The sequence below is a fragment of the Callorhinchus milii genome, unplaced genomic scaffold (assembly GCF_018977255.1).
Source record: "Callorhinchus milii isolate IMCB2004 unplaced genomic scaffold, IMCB_Cmil_1.0 Scaffold21, whole genome shotgun sequence".
Lineage (NCBI taxonomy): Eukaryota > Metazoa > Chordata > Chondrichthyes > Chimaeriformes > Callorhinchidae > Callorhinchus > Callorhinchus milii.
Window position 1 is genome coordinate 5,380,931 of NW_024704762.1, and position 15,736 is coordinate 5,396,666.

The following is a 15,736-nucleotide window of genomic DNA, read 5'->3' on the forward strand; positions in this document are numbered from 1 at the left end:
AAAGGGGGCGGGTTTCACGCCCAAAGGGGGCGGGTTTCACGCCCAAAGGGGGCGGGTTTCACGCCCAAAAGGGGGCGGGTTCTCACTGGGGCGATTGGGCGGGTTTTTCAAGGCGATTGGGCGTTTTTTTTTAAATTTCCCGAATAATAATAAATAATAATAATAATAATTATAATTTCTTTAGTTGAAATATTTTTTTTTCTAAGAAAAGTGTGTGGGGGGGCGCGGGGGCGGTGCGGGGGTGGGGGGGGGGGGGGGGCGGTGCGTGGGTGGGGGGGGGCGGTGCGGGGGTGGGGGGGGGGGCGGTGCGGGGGTGGGGGGGGCGGTGCGGGTGGGGGGCGGTGTGGGTGGGGGGCAGTGCGGGGGTGGGGGTGGGGGGGCGGTGTGTGGGTGGGGGGCGGTGCGGGGGGGGGGTGGGGGGGGCGGTGCGGGGGTGGGGGGGGGGCGGTGCGGGGGTGGGGGGGCGGTGCGGGGGTGGGGGGGCGGTGCGGGGGTGGGGGGGGCGGTGCGGGTGGGGGGGCGGGTGTGGGGTGGGGGGGCAGTGCGGGGGTGGGGGTGGGGGGCGGTGCGGGTGTGGCAGTGGGGGGGCGGTGCGGGTGGGGGGGCGGTGTGGGGGGGTGGGGGGGCGGTGCGGGGGGGGGTGCGGGGGTGGCGGTGGTGGGGGGTGGGGGTGGGGGGGGGCGGTGGGGGGGGGGTGGGGGGCGGTGGGGTGGGTGGGGGCGTGGTGCGGGGGTGGGGGCGGTGGGGTGGGGGGGGGTGGGGGTGTGGGGGGCGGTGGGGGGGGGTGGGGGTGGTGGGGGGCGGTGGGGTGGGGGCGGTGGGGGGGTGGGGTGGGGGGTGGGGTGGGGGGGTGGGGGCGGGTGGGGGCGGTGGGGTGGGGGTGGTGGGGGCGGTGGGGTGGGTGGGGGCAGTGGTGCGGGGGTGGGGGGGGGTGGGGGGGGGTGGGGGCGGTGGGGGGCGGTGGGGGCGGTGGGGGTGGGGGGCGGTGGGGGTGGGGGGGGTGGGGGGCCGGTGGGGTGGGGGTGCGGTGCGGGGGGGTGGAGTGGGTGGTCATTGTAAACCCTTGAATCGCTTTCCTCCCGCGACTGTCTGCGTTTCGGCCGCAGAATATCCGGTCGGTCAATTCACTTCGCAGTGTATTCCGCGAAGCCCTTTGCGACGTCTCGAAGCCGTGATAAGGCGCTGCATCAAATGCGAGGATTATTTTTCATTACAGTACTATTGGCTCCTAATCTTTTTTTGAAACACATTTAAAAAAAATCTGTGTTTTTTTCCCCCACTTTGAAGACCTTTTTTTTTAAAACCCAGTTTCCGCAACGCTGACCCTCAACCAACCGCTGTTGTTAATAATAATAATAATAATTATAACAATCATCATCCTTGCATTTGGTGCAGCCCCTTACCGCGCCATTGAGACGTCTCAAAGCGCTTCACAGAAGATCCTGTAAAGTATATAAAGATGTATTTTGTTTGGTTTCCTTTGGGGCTACAAAAAAAAAAGGACCGTATTTAAATTTCTGGCACAACCCGGTCGTTGCTGCTTTGCTCTCCATCCGTTCAACTCTTTCCAATTGCCAATTGTAAAAATAATAATTGTAATGATGTTATCACGTCCGCCCATCTCCAAGGGGGCGTTATTTTTTTGCAAAGTGTAGTGACTGTGTTATTCAGCTACTACCCCCCCCCCCCCAAATCTGTGGAACTCAGAGCTCCCACTCCATTGTAGCAGTTTTAGGGCCTCGGGGAAGAAAGACTTATTGCTCGGCATTGGGACTATTCAAACACTACAACTTTTAATCAAATAGCATAATTTGTTGATCCACAACTACCAACCACACACTTCTATCAACCTCTCGATACAAACTGGGTTAAGCTTTTTTTTTACCCCTCCCCAAAATAACTCCTCCCCCTCCAGCCTATACTGTATTGGTGTTCCAGTGGGGAGGACCTGTTGCTCAACATGAGGAGAGGAGTGTTACTACAGCCCTCTAGTGGACGCTATTGGGCGTTGGATCAGACAGTCAACATCTTGGCTCTTCTCCTGCTCAATTCCCACCCATCATCGTCACACTCCCTGTCGGTGAGAGGTCACTGGGGGAGACTTTCAGATGCGATGTTAGACTGAGCTCCTGTTCAGTTGGCTATGAAAGATCCCATGACATTGCTCGAAAACAGAAGGGAGTTTCTCTTGGTATCCCGGCCAACAATCCCCCAGAGTAACCAGACCCTCTCTTCGCGGCTGTGCGTAAAATTGGCTGCCGAGTTCACCCACAGAAAGTACAGTTGTTGCTCTTTACAGTAAATCTCATGAAGCGCTTTGAGATGTCCTCCCGAGGTGAAAGGCGCTCCGTATCAAACGCAAGGGATCCTTGAAAATTTTATTGGAGACGTTTCAAGCAGTGCTGCGGCATAAGCCACAAGATGGTGCTGTTGAGATCAACGCAGTAGTTGGGGGGAAAACCGTAGATACGTGAATGAGCGTGGGGAAGAACCCAGAGACATATCAAGTACATTCCTGAGAGCAATGTAACCCATTCCACACACCCCCCCCTCCTCCCCAATATTCTAATTATCCTTTCGTTGATTCGTGGGCTATCCAGTCCCCTTTCGCACCACGCAGGAGATAATCAAATAGAATATAGAAAGCACAGAGGAGAACTGAAAAAAGGAAATAAGAGGGGCGAAGAGACTGCAAAGAGAAAAGATTAGCGGGTAACATGTAAGGGAACCCTAAGGTATTTTATAAGCATATAAAGAATAAAAGGTTAGTCAAAGGTAGGGGTGGGTCCATTTAGGGACCAAAGAGGAAATCTTCTTGTGGAGGCAGAGGGCACGGCTGACGTACTGAATGAGAGTACATTGCATCTGCCTCCACAAAAGAAGAGGATGCAGCCGATGTCACGGTATCGGAGGAGAGGGGAGAGAAATTGGATAAGATAAGAATAAACCGAGAGGAGGTAGTAAAATGGTTGTCGGTGCTCAAGGTAAATAAGTCACCCGGTCCGGGCAGGATGCATCCTAGGTTACTGAGGGAAGTAAGGGTGGAAATAACGGAGGCTCTGGCCACAATCTTTCAATCCTCCTTGGACACCGGGGTGGTGCCAGAGGACTGGAGGGTTGCAAATGTTACTCCCCTGTACAAAATCACGGGAACTACAGCGCCAGTCAGTCTAACGTCAGTAAGCCAGGATTATTCTCCTTGGAGTAGAGAAGGTAAAAAAGAGACTTAATAGAAGTTTTCAAAATTATGAGGTGATTTGATAGGGCGAACAAGGAGAAACTATTTCCACTGGCGGGTGGGTCGGTAACCCGAGGACACCGACCTAAAATAGTTGTTAAAAGAAACAGAAGGAGAGGTGAGGAGAAATGTTTTCACACAGCGAGTTGTTCGGATCTGGAAACATTGCCTGAAAGGGTGGCGGAAGCCGATTCGATAACAGCTTTTAAGAGAGAAATAGATAATTATTTGGGGAGGACAAGTTTGCAGGGCTATGGGGAGAGAGCGGGGGAGTGGGATTGATTTGGGTAGCTCTTTTCAAAGACGAGATGAGCCGAATGGCCTCCTTCTATGCTGTATAATTCTATGGTTCTATGATTCACGCCCACCCTGAAGCAACAACACAGAAGAAAGGGACATAGTTTGGGACCAGACATGTGGATGCGATTGCCAGGTCGGTAGAAGATGAACTGGATGGACCTTGGTCTTCTTTCATCTAGGAATTCTTATGTTCTTATGTAAAATATCACTGGAAAATTCCACCATAATTCCTGCAGACAGCCGAGCAGGGTGACCCCTCCCCCATCACCATCATAAGAGTCTCCCAAATCAACCCTCGATAATAGTTTTTTTTTTGCATTTGCCTTATCACCTTGTTGAGACTTCTCAAAGCACTTCACAAGGTTTTACTGTGAGGTTTTGTGACTGTGTATTTTGTATATCCTGCTACACCATAGTTAACAGTGTCACCATTCTGCTTGTCTGTGAACAATCTGTCCAGACCTCTCCTTAGCAAGCGGACACGATTTGCACAGACTGTATCACCTGAGAGTCCGTTCCAGATGCTCGCCACTCTCTGTGTGAAGAAGTGCTTCATCACATCCAACCACAAGTGACTTTTCTCCGGTTTGAAGGTGCTGTGGCTTGACGGGGAGCCGAGGTGTGCCTCTGGGACATTGTAAATAGCTCTGGAACATGTGCTAATGGGAACAATCTCGCGCCCTGTCATTACCCTGATTCCTTGCAGGATCTTGGGAAGATCTCGGTCTCCTCTGCTCCAACGTGAATAGCCCCAGTTCATCATTGTAGGAGGCACTCTCTGCGGGATGGCCCTGTGGCCCTGCTCTACACCTCTCCATTACTAGGTGTGGTGCCCAGACTGTATATAGAAACATAAGAACAAGAGTAGTCCATTCAGCCCCTCGAGCCATGGCTGATGTGTACCTCAGCGCCTTTTACCCGCCTTTTCTCCAAATGCCTCCCTCCATCCTCTTCATCACGCAGGCGTTGTGCCAGCTTCAAAGATGGCCACCTTCTTCACCACACAGACTCCGAGGTCCATTGGAGTCTAAGGTGCACTGAGGAGGAAGAGGCTGGCACAGAGTCTGTGCGGTGAGGTGGGAGGAAGGGAGGTGGAGGGGGAGGGTGACATCTATCTACAGTTCACCTCCCCTTAAAGAGTAGATAGATTTGAGGAGGGGGTGGGGGGGGAGGGGTGGTCTGAGCCCCTCTAACCACCCACTGTCTATGGAATAATCTTTTCACCACAATAGTCTTTTCCTGGCCTTGATGTGCCTGCGTTCATGTCTTGTGTCCCATTTCCGTTATCGGTTTCTTAACGCAAAACAGATGGCTTCTTAGAGCTGACGGTTTGAGGCATTTCCTATCAAGTTCAGCACATTTGCAATGACGTTTTTCAGTTCATTGTGATTTCAACGGTTTTTATTTGTAAAAAATATATACACCCTTTTAGCTCGTAGTAAAATAACATTCAAGTCTTGATCCTGTGATACAGTTATAATGTAATCAGATCAACAACAACAACAACAACAACAAGATTACATTTGTATAACGCCTTGCACGTCGAGAGGACGTCCCAAGGCGCTGGACAGAGTACAGCATTTCAGACAAATTTCAAACGGATCATACAAAACAACTCACATCAGTGTGTCCTGTAAACAAGTTTACAAAATCTAATAGAAAGGGATTTAGGTGTAATGAGAGTCTGAATACTCTGACTGATATTCCTTAGACAGAGGAGGTTTGGGGGGGGGGGGGGGTGATATGACCGTATAAGGAATACTCGAATAAGTCTGATCTGTATAAGTCGTATAATCGCCTCAGTCATACATCTCCCTTTCGAGAGTTTGAATTCTATGCACGTTTGACATAACTCCTACTTTACACAACAATAATAATAATTATAACAATCCTTGCATTTGATATAGCGCCTTTTCACGTCTTCGAGACGTCTCAATGCGCTTCGCAGGAATATACTGTAAAGTGGATTGTCTGTCCCAGAACCTTGGGACGTCCTCCTGACGTGAAAGGCGCTGCACAAATGTAATTTCATATTTTTCCTGTATTGTGTTGTATATTTTGTGGGCGAAACAAGTCATAATAAATCCCAACTGATACGACTCATGTGAGGTTTACTGTATTTAAATTAAGAAAAGGAGTTGACTGGTTAGATAGTGGTCAACTCCTCCCTCTGGTAGAAGAATCTGTTGAAAGGGGCGAAGCTTTCAAATCATCTTAAGTCATTGTACATATGAAATGGCAAATCTGATGGGGCTTTTATGGATAAAATTAACACCATATTATGGTTTGTTCTGCGCTGGAGGACAGATCAGTTTCACATTCATTCAGTGGCAAACAAACAGTGAAGTGGTTACTAAGTTGTGATCGTTGGACTCCTGATCTAAACAGTACTTTTTTTATATTCCAGAGTACCTGTTCCACCAACCAATGGTTAAGCACATGATCATATTTGTGTAAGATTATCCGATAATAGGTAACTAACCATAAATTTCTCACAAATCACCTGTGTTACCTGCACTATTCCTTGAATCGATCAGATTAAGGCGGGCCCGTGTTTGGCCTTCCTGGATGAGTAAACAAAGCAGGAACGAGAGTATCAGGATTAATCCACTCCCATTACAAAGGGTGGATTAATGGGCAATGGATTAAGGGGTTGAGCTCGGGGCAAACCTTCAAGATAAGAAATCAATCAAGATATACTCCACAAGTGATCCCTTTATGGTTAGTTAGCTTTTGGAGAGAGATTACACGGATTTACATTCTCACTCTACTGCTGGTGGCCAATTATTCTCCAGTTAAAATGAGAACAAACTCAACTTTGACATCACCCGACAGTTGATAGATACGTCGCACTGGGATGAAAAATGCAGTGTGTGATATGATATTATTGCATTACAGGCTCCAAATCCCTGACTGTCCAGCGCCTTGGGATGTTCTCCCGACATGAAAGGCACTGCACAAGTGTAATTTATTGTTGTTGTAGTAGTACGTTCCGCATTTTACACTCGAGTTGATTTGCGGTGTATGTAGTTTAGCCCTGTGCTCTTGTGTTCAGGCTTACACTGGGCAGAGTGTAGAAACACGTCCCATTAGAATGCACTAAACAGCTTCGAGACTAACAAAATTCCTTAGACAGCACCTCACGTTTTAACGTGATCCCAAAATATCAGAGCCGTTTCGCATGACCTGAAACAAAACTGTGGTTAACTAGAACACATAGGTTACCTTTCCACCTGATGGTATTACTCTCTCAGGAACATCTCATCAGGAGACATTGGGTAATAGAGAGAGTTGAGCATCATTTTAATTCATCAGCAAGATTTTCGCATTTGGTCTTTGCTCTGGACAGCGAGGTACGGTATCCCCAGCAAGCCTGAGTTTACGGGCCAATACTTCACTTCCATTTTGATGTCTGGAATTTCGTAGAGCGCATCAAAATAGGCAAACAGTGTTGTAGCGTGGATGACAGCCACGTTGATCAGTACGTGCCTGTAAGAGGGAAACACAGACCAACGAATAGGGCTTTGCTGCGCACGCACCGTGTCGTATGAAGAAGGACAAGTCAATACCCTCAGGAGAGGAGGGGGAATAATAGGAAGGGAGGGAAATGAAATCATACCAGCAAGACAACTCTAATAACAATAATAATTTGGTCACTTCAATCCACAACCGTTTGCGGGGACGCTGAGGTGCGCAGTCGGCTGCCGCGTCTCGCCCACAAAATATACAGCCAATTCACTTTACAGCATATTCTGTGAAGCGCTTTGAGACATCTCGAAGGCGTGGTGGGGCGCTGTATTAACTGCAAGTATAGATTATTATTATCATTCTATTGGCAAGACTGTTATATTGTGAGATTCTTACCAGAAGCTGTGGAGGTAGCAAAAGTTGATCCATTTCCAAAACGAACAAAAGAGGCGGTCACTTAGCCAACAGGAGATCGCCACGGCCCACCAAGCCACCGTCACAAAGGCAACGTGAATTATCTTCCGATCTGTGCAACTGTCCGAAAAAGACGTCGAGGCTAATGTTAAGATCGTTTTGAAATCGATGCAGAGCAATGGACATTTCAAATAGCCGTTTAGGCTCCACTCCTCAACCCGGTTCCACTTCAGTGACATTTTTATATGGCAACAACAAATTCTGTTTGCGGAGCACCTTTCACGTCAGGAGGACGTCCGCAGGGCGCTGGACAGTCAGGAATCCGAACCCGAGCTGGTGGTTGGGATCAGGAGGGGTGGAGGGCTGGGAGGGTAGGGACAGGAGGTCGAAGAGGTGGGTCTTGAGAAGGGTCTTGAAGGAGGCAAAGGAAGGGGGTGAGGTGGAGGGACTGTGGGATGGAGTTCCAGAGGGCGGGGGCAGAGAGGCTGAAGGCCGGCCCGCCAATGGTGAGTCGGGCAAGGCAGGGGGACATGAAGCAGGCCAGAGGGAGTAAAAAGATTGGCAGGGTGTTAGGAGGTATAGCACCCTTCATGTAGGATAACGTCTCAGAGTGCTTCACAATGACGGGGTTCATTCGCTGAGTGGGGAGGGGTTGGGGAGGTGACTATAGGCGCGGTCGAAGAGGTAGGTTTTCACGCAGGACGCAAAGTCCAGATAGAGATGCCGTGAGACAGTGGTGGAGGGAGGGAGAGAGCTCCAGGGGTTCCGGGTGCAGAATCTGAAAGCTCAGTCACCGATGAGGAGAGTGGGGTACGAGCAGCAATCCTGGGTTAATCCACATATGCAGTCAGCACACTGAGCAGTAATAATAAGAAAATAAGAAGAAAAGCCCTTGCATTTGATATAGCGCCTTATGACGTCTTCGAGACCTCTCAGAGCGCTTCACAGAACATTCTGTAAAGTGAATTGACTGGATATTTTGTGGGCGAAATCGACTGCATATATCGTGTAGCAGTAACTACTGTGATGGGTCTCGAGACATTGCGACGTGATCAGGTGCTGCGCGAAATGCGAAGGTTATCACTGTCGTCTCAGATCGACTCTGCGTACGAGTGACGAGCTGCGGCTGAGGCCTTGCCTTTTCATCTCCAGCGACAGCACATATAGAACGTGCACCGATACACTGTTCAGCGCGTAAGCGTTGACGGTTGGTTTGATGAACGACAGAATGGTGCTCAGCAACGTGGCAGGAAAGACAATCAGCGAGAAATGTTTCCTGGGGAGGACGAGAAAGAAAAACATTGAAATGAATCGCAAGACTATTTCAGGGAAGTTAGTTTCTGTTCTAATGGTCAGAGACGTTCAACAACAACAACAACAACAACTTGATATGGCGCCCTTCAGGCCCAAGAGCGTCCTGGAGCGCTTCACAGTGAAGGAGTCTGACAACGAGCCAAGGGGGAAGAGGGAGGGGGTGAGGTGACCGTCAGCACGATCAGAAAAGAAGGTCTTCAGGCGGGATTTGGAAGGTGGGGAGAGAGGGGGCAAGGCAGAGGGATCGAGGGAGAGAGTTCCAGAGTTTTGGGGCGGAGTAGCTGAGGGCACGGCCACCGATGGAGGAACGAAGAGCACCAGGGGACCATTAGGAGGTCGGAGCCAGCCGAGGGGAGGCAGCGGGTGGTGGAGTGGGGGGGTAAGCAGGTCGGATAGGCAGGGAGGTGCGAGAGAATGAAGTGATTTGAAAACACGTGAGAGTAACAGTGCCTTTCCGGATGAGCGAGTTCAGTTATCATTCATCTATTGATTTGCAACGTCCCCCGGGCTTGTGCCTTGCGTGCTCTTAGCTTTTAAGAAAGAAATTGCTCTCTGAAGCAGCTGAGAACATCTCGAATCGCTCCACAATCAACGTCTCACGTTTGAAACAACAGAGACAGAAAACTGGGCATGAACAACAGGCGCATCTGTTACCTGCTGCTTCCTTGAGTTGTTTTTTTATTTTTAAAAAATGGTCATTCAAAGGCACAGAGAACCTATTGCAAATGTACCCTGCTCTCTTACAACATGCAACAGTTTGCACTCATACAACGTAGGTTAATGTCTTGGAGCGCTTTACAGGGACGGAGTTGGACGCTGAGCAAGGTGGAAAGGAAAGGAGGCGCAAGGTGGCGGTGGATGCATTTGAAGAGGTAGGAACTTGAGGCTGGACTTATTAAAGACTGGAAGAGAGGGCGTGAGGTGGGACGATTCCAGACGTTAGGGGCCTAGGAACTGAAACACAACAACTTGCATTTACATCGTGTCATTTCACCTGGGATTGACGACTTGAGCCACCGGAGGGAGCAAAAATATATGTTGATGAAAAACATGGTCAAAGACATACGTTGAAGGCAGAAAGAGAGTTGTGTGTGTGTGGGGTGGGTGGGGGGTGGGGGGGCAAGGCAAATAGAGTTTGCCAGGTGTAGTGGCTGAGAACTTGGCCATCAATGGTGGGATGGAGGTTAGTGATTAGTGGGTGACAGACTAGAAATATGAACCGGTGGAAAGCAAGGGCAGGAGAATAAGGTGGGGAGAGATTTGCAGAAGTAATAAGGGGAATTGTCGTTACAAGGATCTTACAATTGATCTGTTGTGATCCTGTGAGCTGGTTGAATCCAGCCTGGAGGCAATAATAAATCCTTGCATTTGATATAATACCTTATACACAGTGAGAGGACATCTCAAAGCCTTCACTGTGTATTTGTTGGCAAGGCAGCAGCCAATTTGCACACAGAAACAACAAGAAGCGAGCGGACAATTTTATTTGGGGGATTGTTGGCCAAGACACCAGGAGAAACTCCTTCTCTTTTCGAACATGGGATCTTTAACATCCACCTGAAGGGCAGACGGGACCTCGGTTTAACATCTCATCCTAAAGGTGGGAATGTGGGCTGCAGAGTTTTGGATGAGTTGGAGCTTGTGGAGGGTGGAGCCGGGGAGGCTGGTGAGGAGAGCGAAGGACAAGTGACAAGCAGAACACCAAGGCTTCACACTAACTAATTAATCGTGATACCATTTGTTCCAGTGTCTGCTTTCTTTACGCCCTCAGGCTCAAAGGAAACACTCTCATCTCTGAGTCAGTAGGTTGTGGGTTCATGTCTCATGTCTGGGCTTGAACTCATATAGTATCTAAGATGACGCTCCTATGCAGTGCTGGAGCCTGGGGGGGGGTATTGCATTGTCAGAGGTGTGGACCTTCGGATGAGACATTACACCGAGGTCCCTTCTGCTTGTTGAGGAGGATGTTAAAGATCGCATGGCACTATTCGAAAGGAGAAGGGATTTTCTCTCCGTGTCTTGGCCAACAAATCGCCAAGTCAAATTAGTCACACATTCTATGGCTGTTTGTGTGACACTGTTGAACGCAATTGGGTCGCTGTGTTCCCTGGAAAATACACAGTCACTTGATCCTGTGAAGTGCTTTGGGAGGTCCTCTCAACGTGACAGGCACTGTACCAAATGCAAGGATTATTATTATGAATGATCTGTTTTGACACTAAGTTTACACAAATCGCTTTCCTCTCTTGCCCAATTATTATCAGAGTACAGTGTTGCCTGACCCCTTATTTATAACACTCCCTACATCGACAATAGTGGAAACACCCTCAGTATAAATAAGAATTCCAGATGGTGCAGTTTTGATGAGCGTTCCATTCAACGTTTATGAATGAAACAAGTGTGAAAGTGGATCAAAGGTTCCAATAATCGATAAGATGTTAAAGATAGGTTGAAGCCATTAGGCTTTTTATGGAGCCGTCTCAACAGCCTGTGTTAGCTCTGGTTGCATCGTTTACTTGACAGTGTTGGAGTGGCTAAATTAATTTTAGTCACAGAACTTGACTAAAATATCCCACAGCATTTACTGCTTGCAATCAGTGCAGATACATCTTTGCTGCTCGAAACGGGCATCTTGTTGATTTTTGTGATTGTTTTCTTTCCATTTGAAGTTGTTAAACTGGCCGTTAAATCAACATTAATCACCATTGGACCGAAATATTTATTTCAATTTTCAGACACGTAGATTAGGTCCCAGTAAGGGAACAAGCAAGCAATAGTTCCTCGTATCAGATGATCTGATTAATACAAAGGAGATATAATAATAATCCTTGCAATTGATATAGCGTCTTATCGCGTATTCGAGACGTCTCAAAGCGCTTCACAGAATATACTGTGAAGTGAATTGACTGTATATTTTGTGGGTGACAAGTGGCAGCCAATTGCGCACAGCAGCGTCCCCGCAAACAGTCGTGGATAGAGTAACCAAATTATTAGTAGTATTTTTTTTGAGAGGGATTATTACCCCTGGAAAAACGATCTGCCAATCGACTAACAATCAGGTTTCTCCTTACTGCCAGGTAAACAGAGGCGTGTGGAGTAGGGAAACTTGCCCAGTGTTTTGCCCTGCCCAGTCCTCTGGCTTGCGAGGCGAGTGCGAGTGCTTTAACCACTGAGCTACAGGACGCCACTGTGTTTGACAATGGCAATGTTTCCAGCATGAAACTCAATAACTCTGGCCACGCTGACACACACATGGCGAAACCTCACCATTGCTTACCTGTCTTTGATAAATCCTGGGAAGTGTCTCCTGGGAAACCAGAGCATGTACCCGGTTGCCAACACCCACAGAATGGACAGCTCATCCAGCAATTGACCAACGTAACTCAGAGTCATGTGGTAGTATGTTGAGAATATTCCTGTTGTGGCGATATGGTTGAAGTTATTATCATTCATATCAACTGGGGATTCTGATAATAATCCTTGCGTTTGATAGAATGCCTTATCACCTCTTCGAGACGTCTCTGGGACTCTACCCTGCGTGAGGGGCGCGATAGAAATGCAAGTTCTTGTTGTTGTTGAGGTTGTTGTCTTAAAGCGCTTCACAGAATAGACCGTAAAGTGAATTGACTGTATAGTTTGTGGGTGCAATTCGGCAGCCAATTGCGCGCAGCAGCGTCCCCACAAACAGTCGGGGATTGAGTGACCCCGACTATTTTAATGTTTTTTTTTTACTCTACTTTCCCTTCCATCTTGTTTTGTTTAAATGTCAGTTTTAAAATAGTTTTGTTCTCAGTTCGAGTCTTCTGCGTGTGGGTGGGGGGTGTGTGTGGGGGTGTGGTGGGCAATGCTCCATCGGTAGCATCAATTTAAGTTGCTCAACAAGGTAGAGAAGAATTTTTTTTAGACCATGCGCAAGTAGCGTACGTGGAACTCTCAGTCTGGTTTGAGTATGTGTCAGACACCCGGCTGAGCAAAGTAAAACAGAACAGAGAGTAGTTAGGGTGTGGAACATCCTTTCGGGTGTGATGGTTGAGGCAGGATCCATTTTAGCTTTCAGGCGGGAACTGGGCAGATACTTAAAGAGCAGGGGATTGCGGAAAAGGCAGGTAAGCGAGACTGAATGGTGCGTTCTTCTCAAAGAGCAACACTGACACGATGGACTGAATGACCTTCACACTTTTACGTAGAACCATAGAGGTTTACAGCACAGATCTCTGTTCCCCAAATCTGGGTTAAATGAATTGATAGCTGGACCAAGAGCATGAGGCTGGGGTTATAATAGTAATAATAATTGTTGCATTCGATACAATGCCTTTGATATCATTAGGAAGGCGTCTCAAAGCGCTTCACAGCATGTGCAGTGACCGTGTATTTTGTGGTTAACGCACTGTATGAAATGCACTTGTGTGGAGTTTTGATGTTATCGCTGGAAGTAGGTCTAAAATTGCGAAACGTTAGGGACTGTCATGAAATTCTCTTTGGTTGAGTGCTATCGCCCAGGTTAAGGTCGTCACTGATAGAAACTTGGCTTTGCTGACATGTCACGTTGCTCACCTACAAATATCACCATGATCCAAATGAGATGGACAGCCCTGCTCTTCTTCTGCGCATACGGATGCAATAAGTACATCATTATGGGAGCCGTGATAAAGAAAATCACATTGCTGATCTGCAGATTAAAATAACAAGTGAGAATAACGAACTGATTTCCGTCCCAATTTTTACCCTCCTCCGCAATCATCCCAAAATTGAGGAACCGTACGGGGCAACACTCAGATTTACACAAGACCATGATTTCGACAAATACTTTTTACAATAGTAGCCCCGGCCAACGATCATTAACTCCATGGCTGATTGGGGGAACGTTGATGTGTGCGAAACTGGTTGCCACGTTCGCCCCCAAAACAATAATAACAACAATAATAATCCTTGCATTTGATATAGCGCCTTATCACGTCATTGGGACTTCTCAAAGCGCACCGCAGAGTATATCGTCAAGCGAATTGACTGCGCATTTTGCGGGCGAAACGCTGCAGTCGATTGCGCACGGCTGCGTCCCCGCAAACATATGCGCTCATCCATAATTTGCGGAATCTTATGTTTCAAAGCTAAATAGTCCTCACCTGGCCGGATCGCTGGTGATGTTTCCAGAAAAGTAAATACCACCTACTTCGAACGGCTGCTGCTGCTTCTTTTATTGCATTACAAACGTTAAGTAGGCAGCAGCGAAACACATACAATCTGTTAGCAGCACTCACCGTGTTGTAAAACTCTGCAACTTTCTCCGAATACTGAAAATTCTCTTCGCACCAGTCGACCTCCGAGCTCTGATACTCAAACATCTCGCCGCTCATCCTGACTTTTCACTGCAAGGTGAGATCAGGAGGCTCTCCTCCAAAATATAAGCCCTGAAATGGATCTGCAGTGAATTGAAGACCTTGTGCTTGGTTACAGAGAGATAGAGAGAGTGAGTGAGAGAGAGAGAGAGCGAGAGAGCGAGAGGAACAAAATTAATGAATCATTGGAAGGCAATCTCGCAGGTCGACAGAACAAATAGAGCTACGTTATTGCCCTGCGACGTTAGGATTAGTCATGAAGCGTTTCCGCACGTTTCGCGAACAGAAAGATACCAGTCGTACAGGTGTCGGAAGGTGCAGTGAAATGCCAACCCAGCAGCAGGTGTAGTGAATTACTCGCTCAGGTGGAAGTGCAGCAAAATAGTTGCTCAGATCAAGTCAGACGACATCCCAGGGTGTGTTGCCACTGAGGCCTGAGACCCAACCCTTAACCCTTTCAAGGCTGCCACAGAATGCAAAGAGGCGAGGCATTACCTTTTTATTCGTAATTACTCTCATGTCGACAAGACGGGAGCTCTCCCTGCTTGGGTGCTGTCTCACCTCAGGGGGCCATCCTTGCCAACCTGCCACCGACGTGCGCTCTGCTTCAGGGAGAAACTTCGGTGACCGGTTTGACGCCCAACTGTTGGTCGAAGCCCCTCTTGCCCCGCTCACCCCCACCACGGGTCTCTCTCCTCGGGCTGCATTTTATTGCAGGTGCAGTGACCGTTTTGTTTGTAAGCAAAAGTAATAATTAATCTTGCATTTGATAGAGCGCCTTATCAACGTGGGTTGGGACGTCTCAAAATGAGCTCACATTGCTCTCCAGATAATGGAAGGTTCCAATGTCTTTGTGTTTTCCTTAAAGGGTTCCATTCGCGATACAGTACTTCTTACGACGGGGTTGGGGGTGGGGGGGNTAACAGGCAGGAGTATATCTTGGAAGAATATCATTTGAGAAAAACGTTCTATGATTGTTTGTCCTTCAGAAGGACATCATTTCACCTGCTAGTTAAAAGGGTGCGTCCTTAGGAATTTGGGTCCTGCCAAACCTCTTTCTCTCGTCACCTTGTGTGTTCGTTTTCTGCTTCCTGCTGGAGCTTAAAATCAGTCGCGATCAATGGCCAGGGTAAAAATTTATAGCAACTTTGGAGGCTGAAGAGCAAATAACAGCCACCCGCGTACTTTACCACCGATTCCAGCATCCGCTAAATGATTCAGACAATTTCCAACTCTCTTTAGAAGCCTCCCCACTCCTCCCCACACCCTCAATCCCGTGGTTTCCAATTTCACTGTGTCAGAACCATAGAACCATAAAAATTTATAGCACATTTTGTAGCACAGAAGGCAACCCATTGTGTCTGTGATGGCTCTTTTACAAGGCAATCCACTTCAGTCACCTTTACCTGCTCCACACCATTGCCTTATCTGCTACTCCATGTCCTGCTAATGAGCCACACTGGCGGGTTCGTCTTCAACATTATCTTGGGAGGACGGCAGATCTGCTTAGCTCAGGAACCGGACTAGCAAGTCTGAAGATCGACTCGAATAATCCTTTGTTAGGCGAGTGACCTTGGAATCAACTGAGTCCCAGACGCACTTCTTACAACTCCCAACCAGGAGCGTAGGCACGAGCTGGTTATCAAACATCTGACAAGTTTGAGCC

General features: G+C 48.3%; 1 protein-coding gene across 2 annotated transcripts; it reads right to left on the reverse strand.

The window, feature by feature from the left end:
- Positions 1-5,628: 5,628 nt before the first annotated feature.
- On the reverse strand, positions 5,629-14,411 carry acer1 (alkaline ceramidase 1). Of its 2 annotated transcripts, XM_007900991.2 has the most exons (7): positions 14,374-14,411; positions 13,993-14,142; positions 13,289-13,403; positions 12,012-12,150; positions 8,559-8,696; positions 7,403-7,540; positions 5,629-7,027 (listed from the first exon to the last, which is right to left on the reverse strand). In XM_007900991.2, exons 2-7 carry the CDS (start codon positions 14,086-14,088, stop codon positions 6,850-6,852), a joined length of 804 nt encoding a protein of 267 aa, XP_007899182.1. In that variant the 5' UTR covers positions 14,089-14,142; positions 14,374-14,411; the 3' UTR covers positions 5,629-6,849. The 2 variants fall into 2 exon arrangements, with proteins under 2 accessions (XP_007899182.1, XP_007899181.1); XM_007900990.2 differs by lacking the exon at positions 14,374-14,411 and having other exon boundaries at positions 13,993-14,348.
- Positions 14,412-15,736: the final 1,325 nt, after the last annotated feature.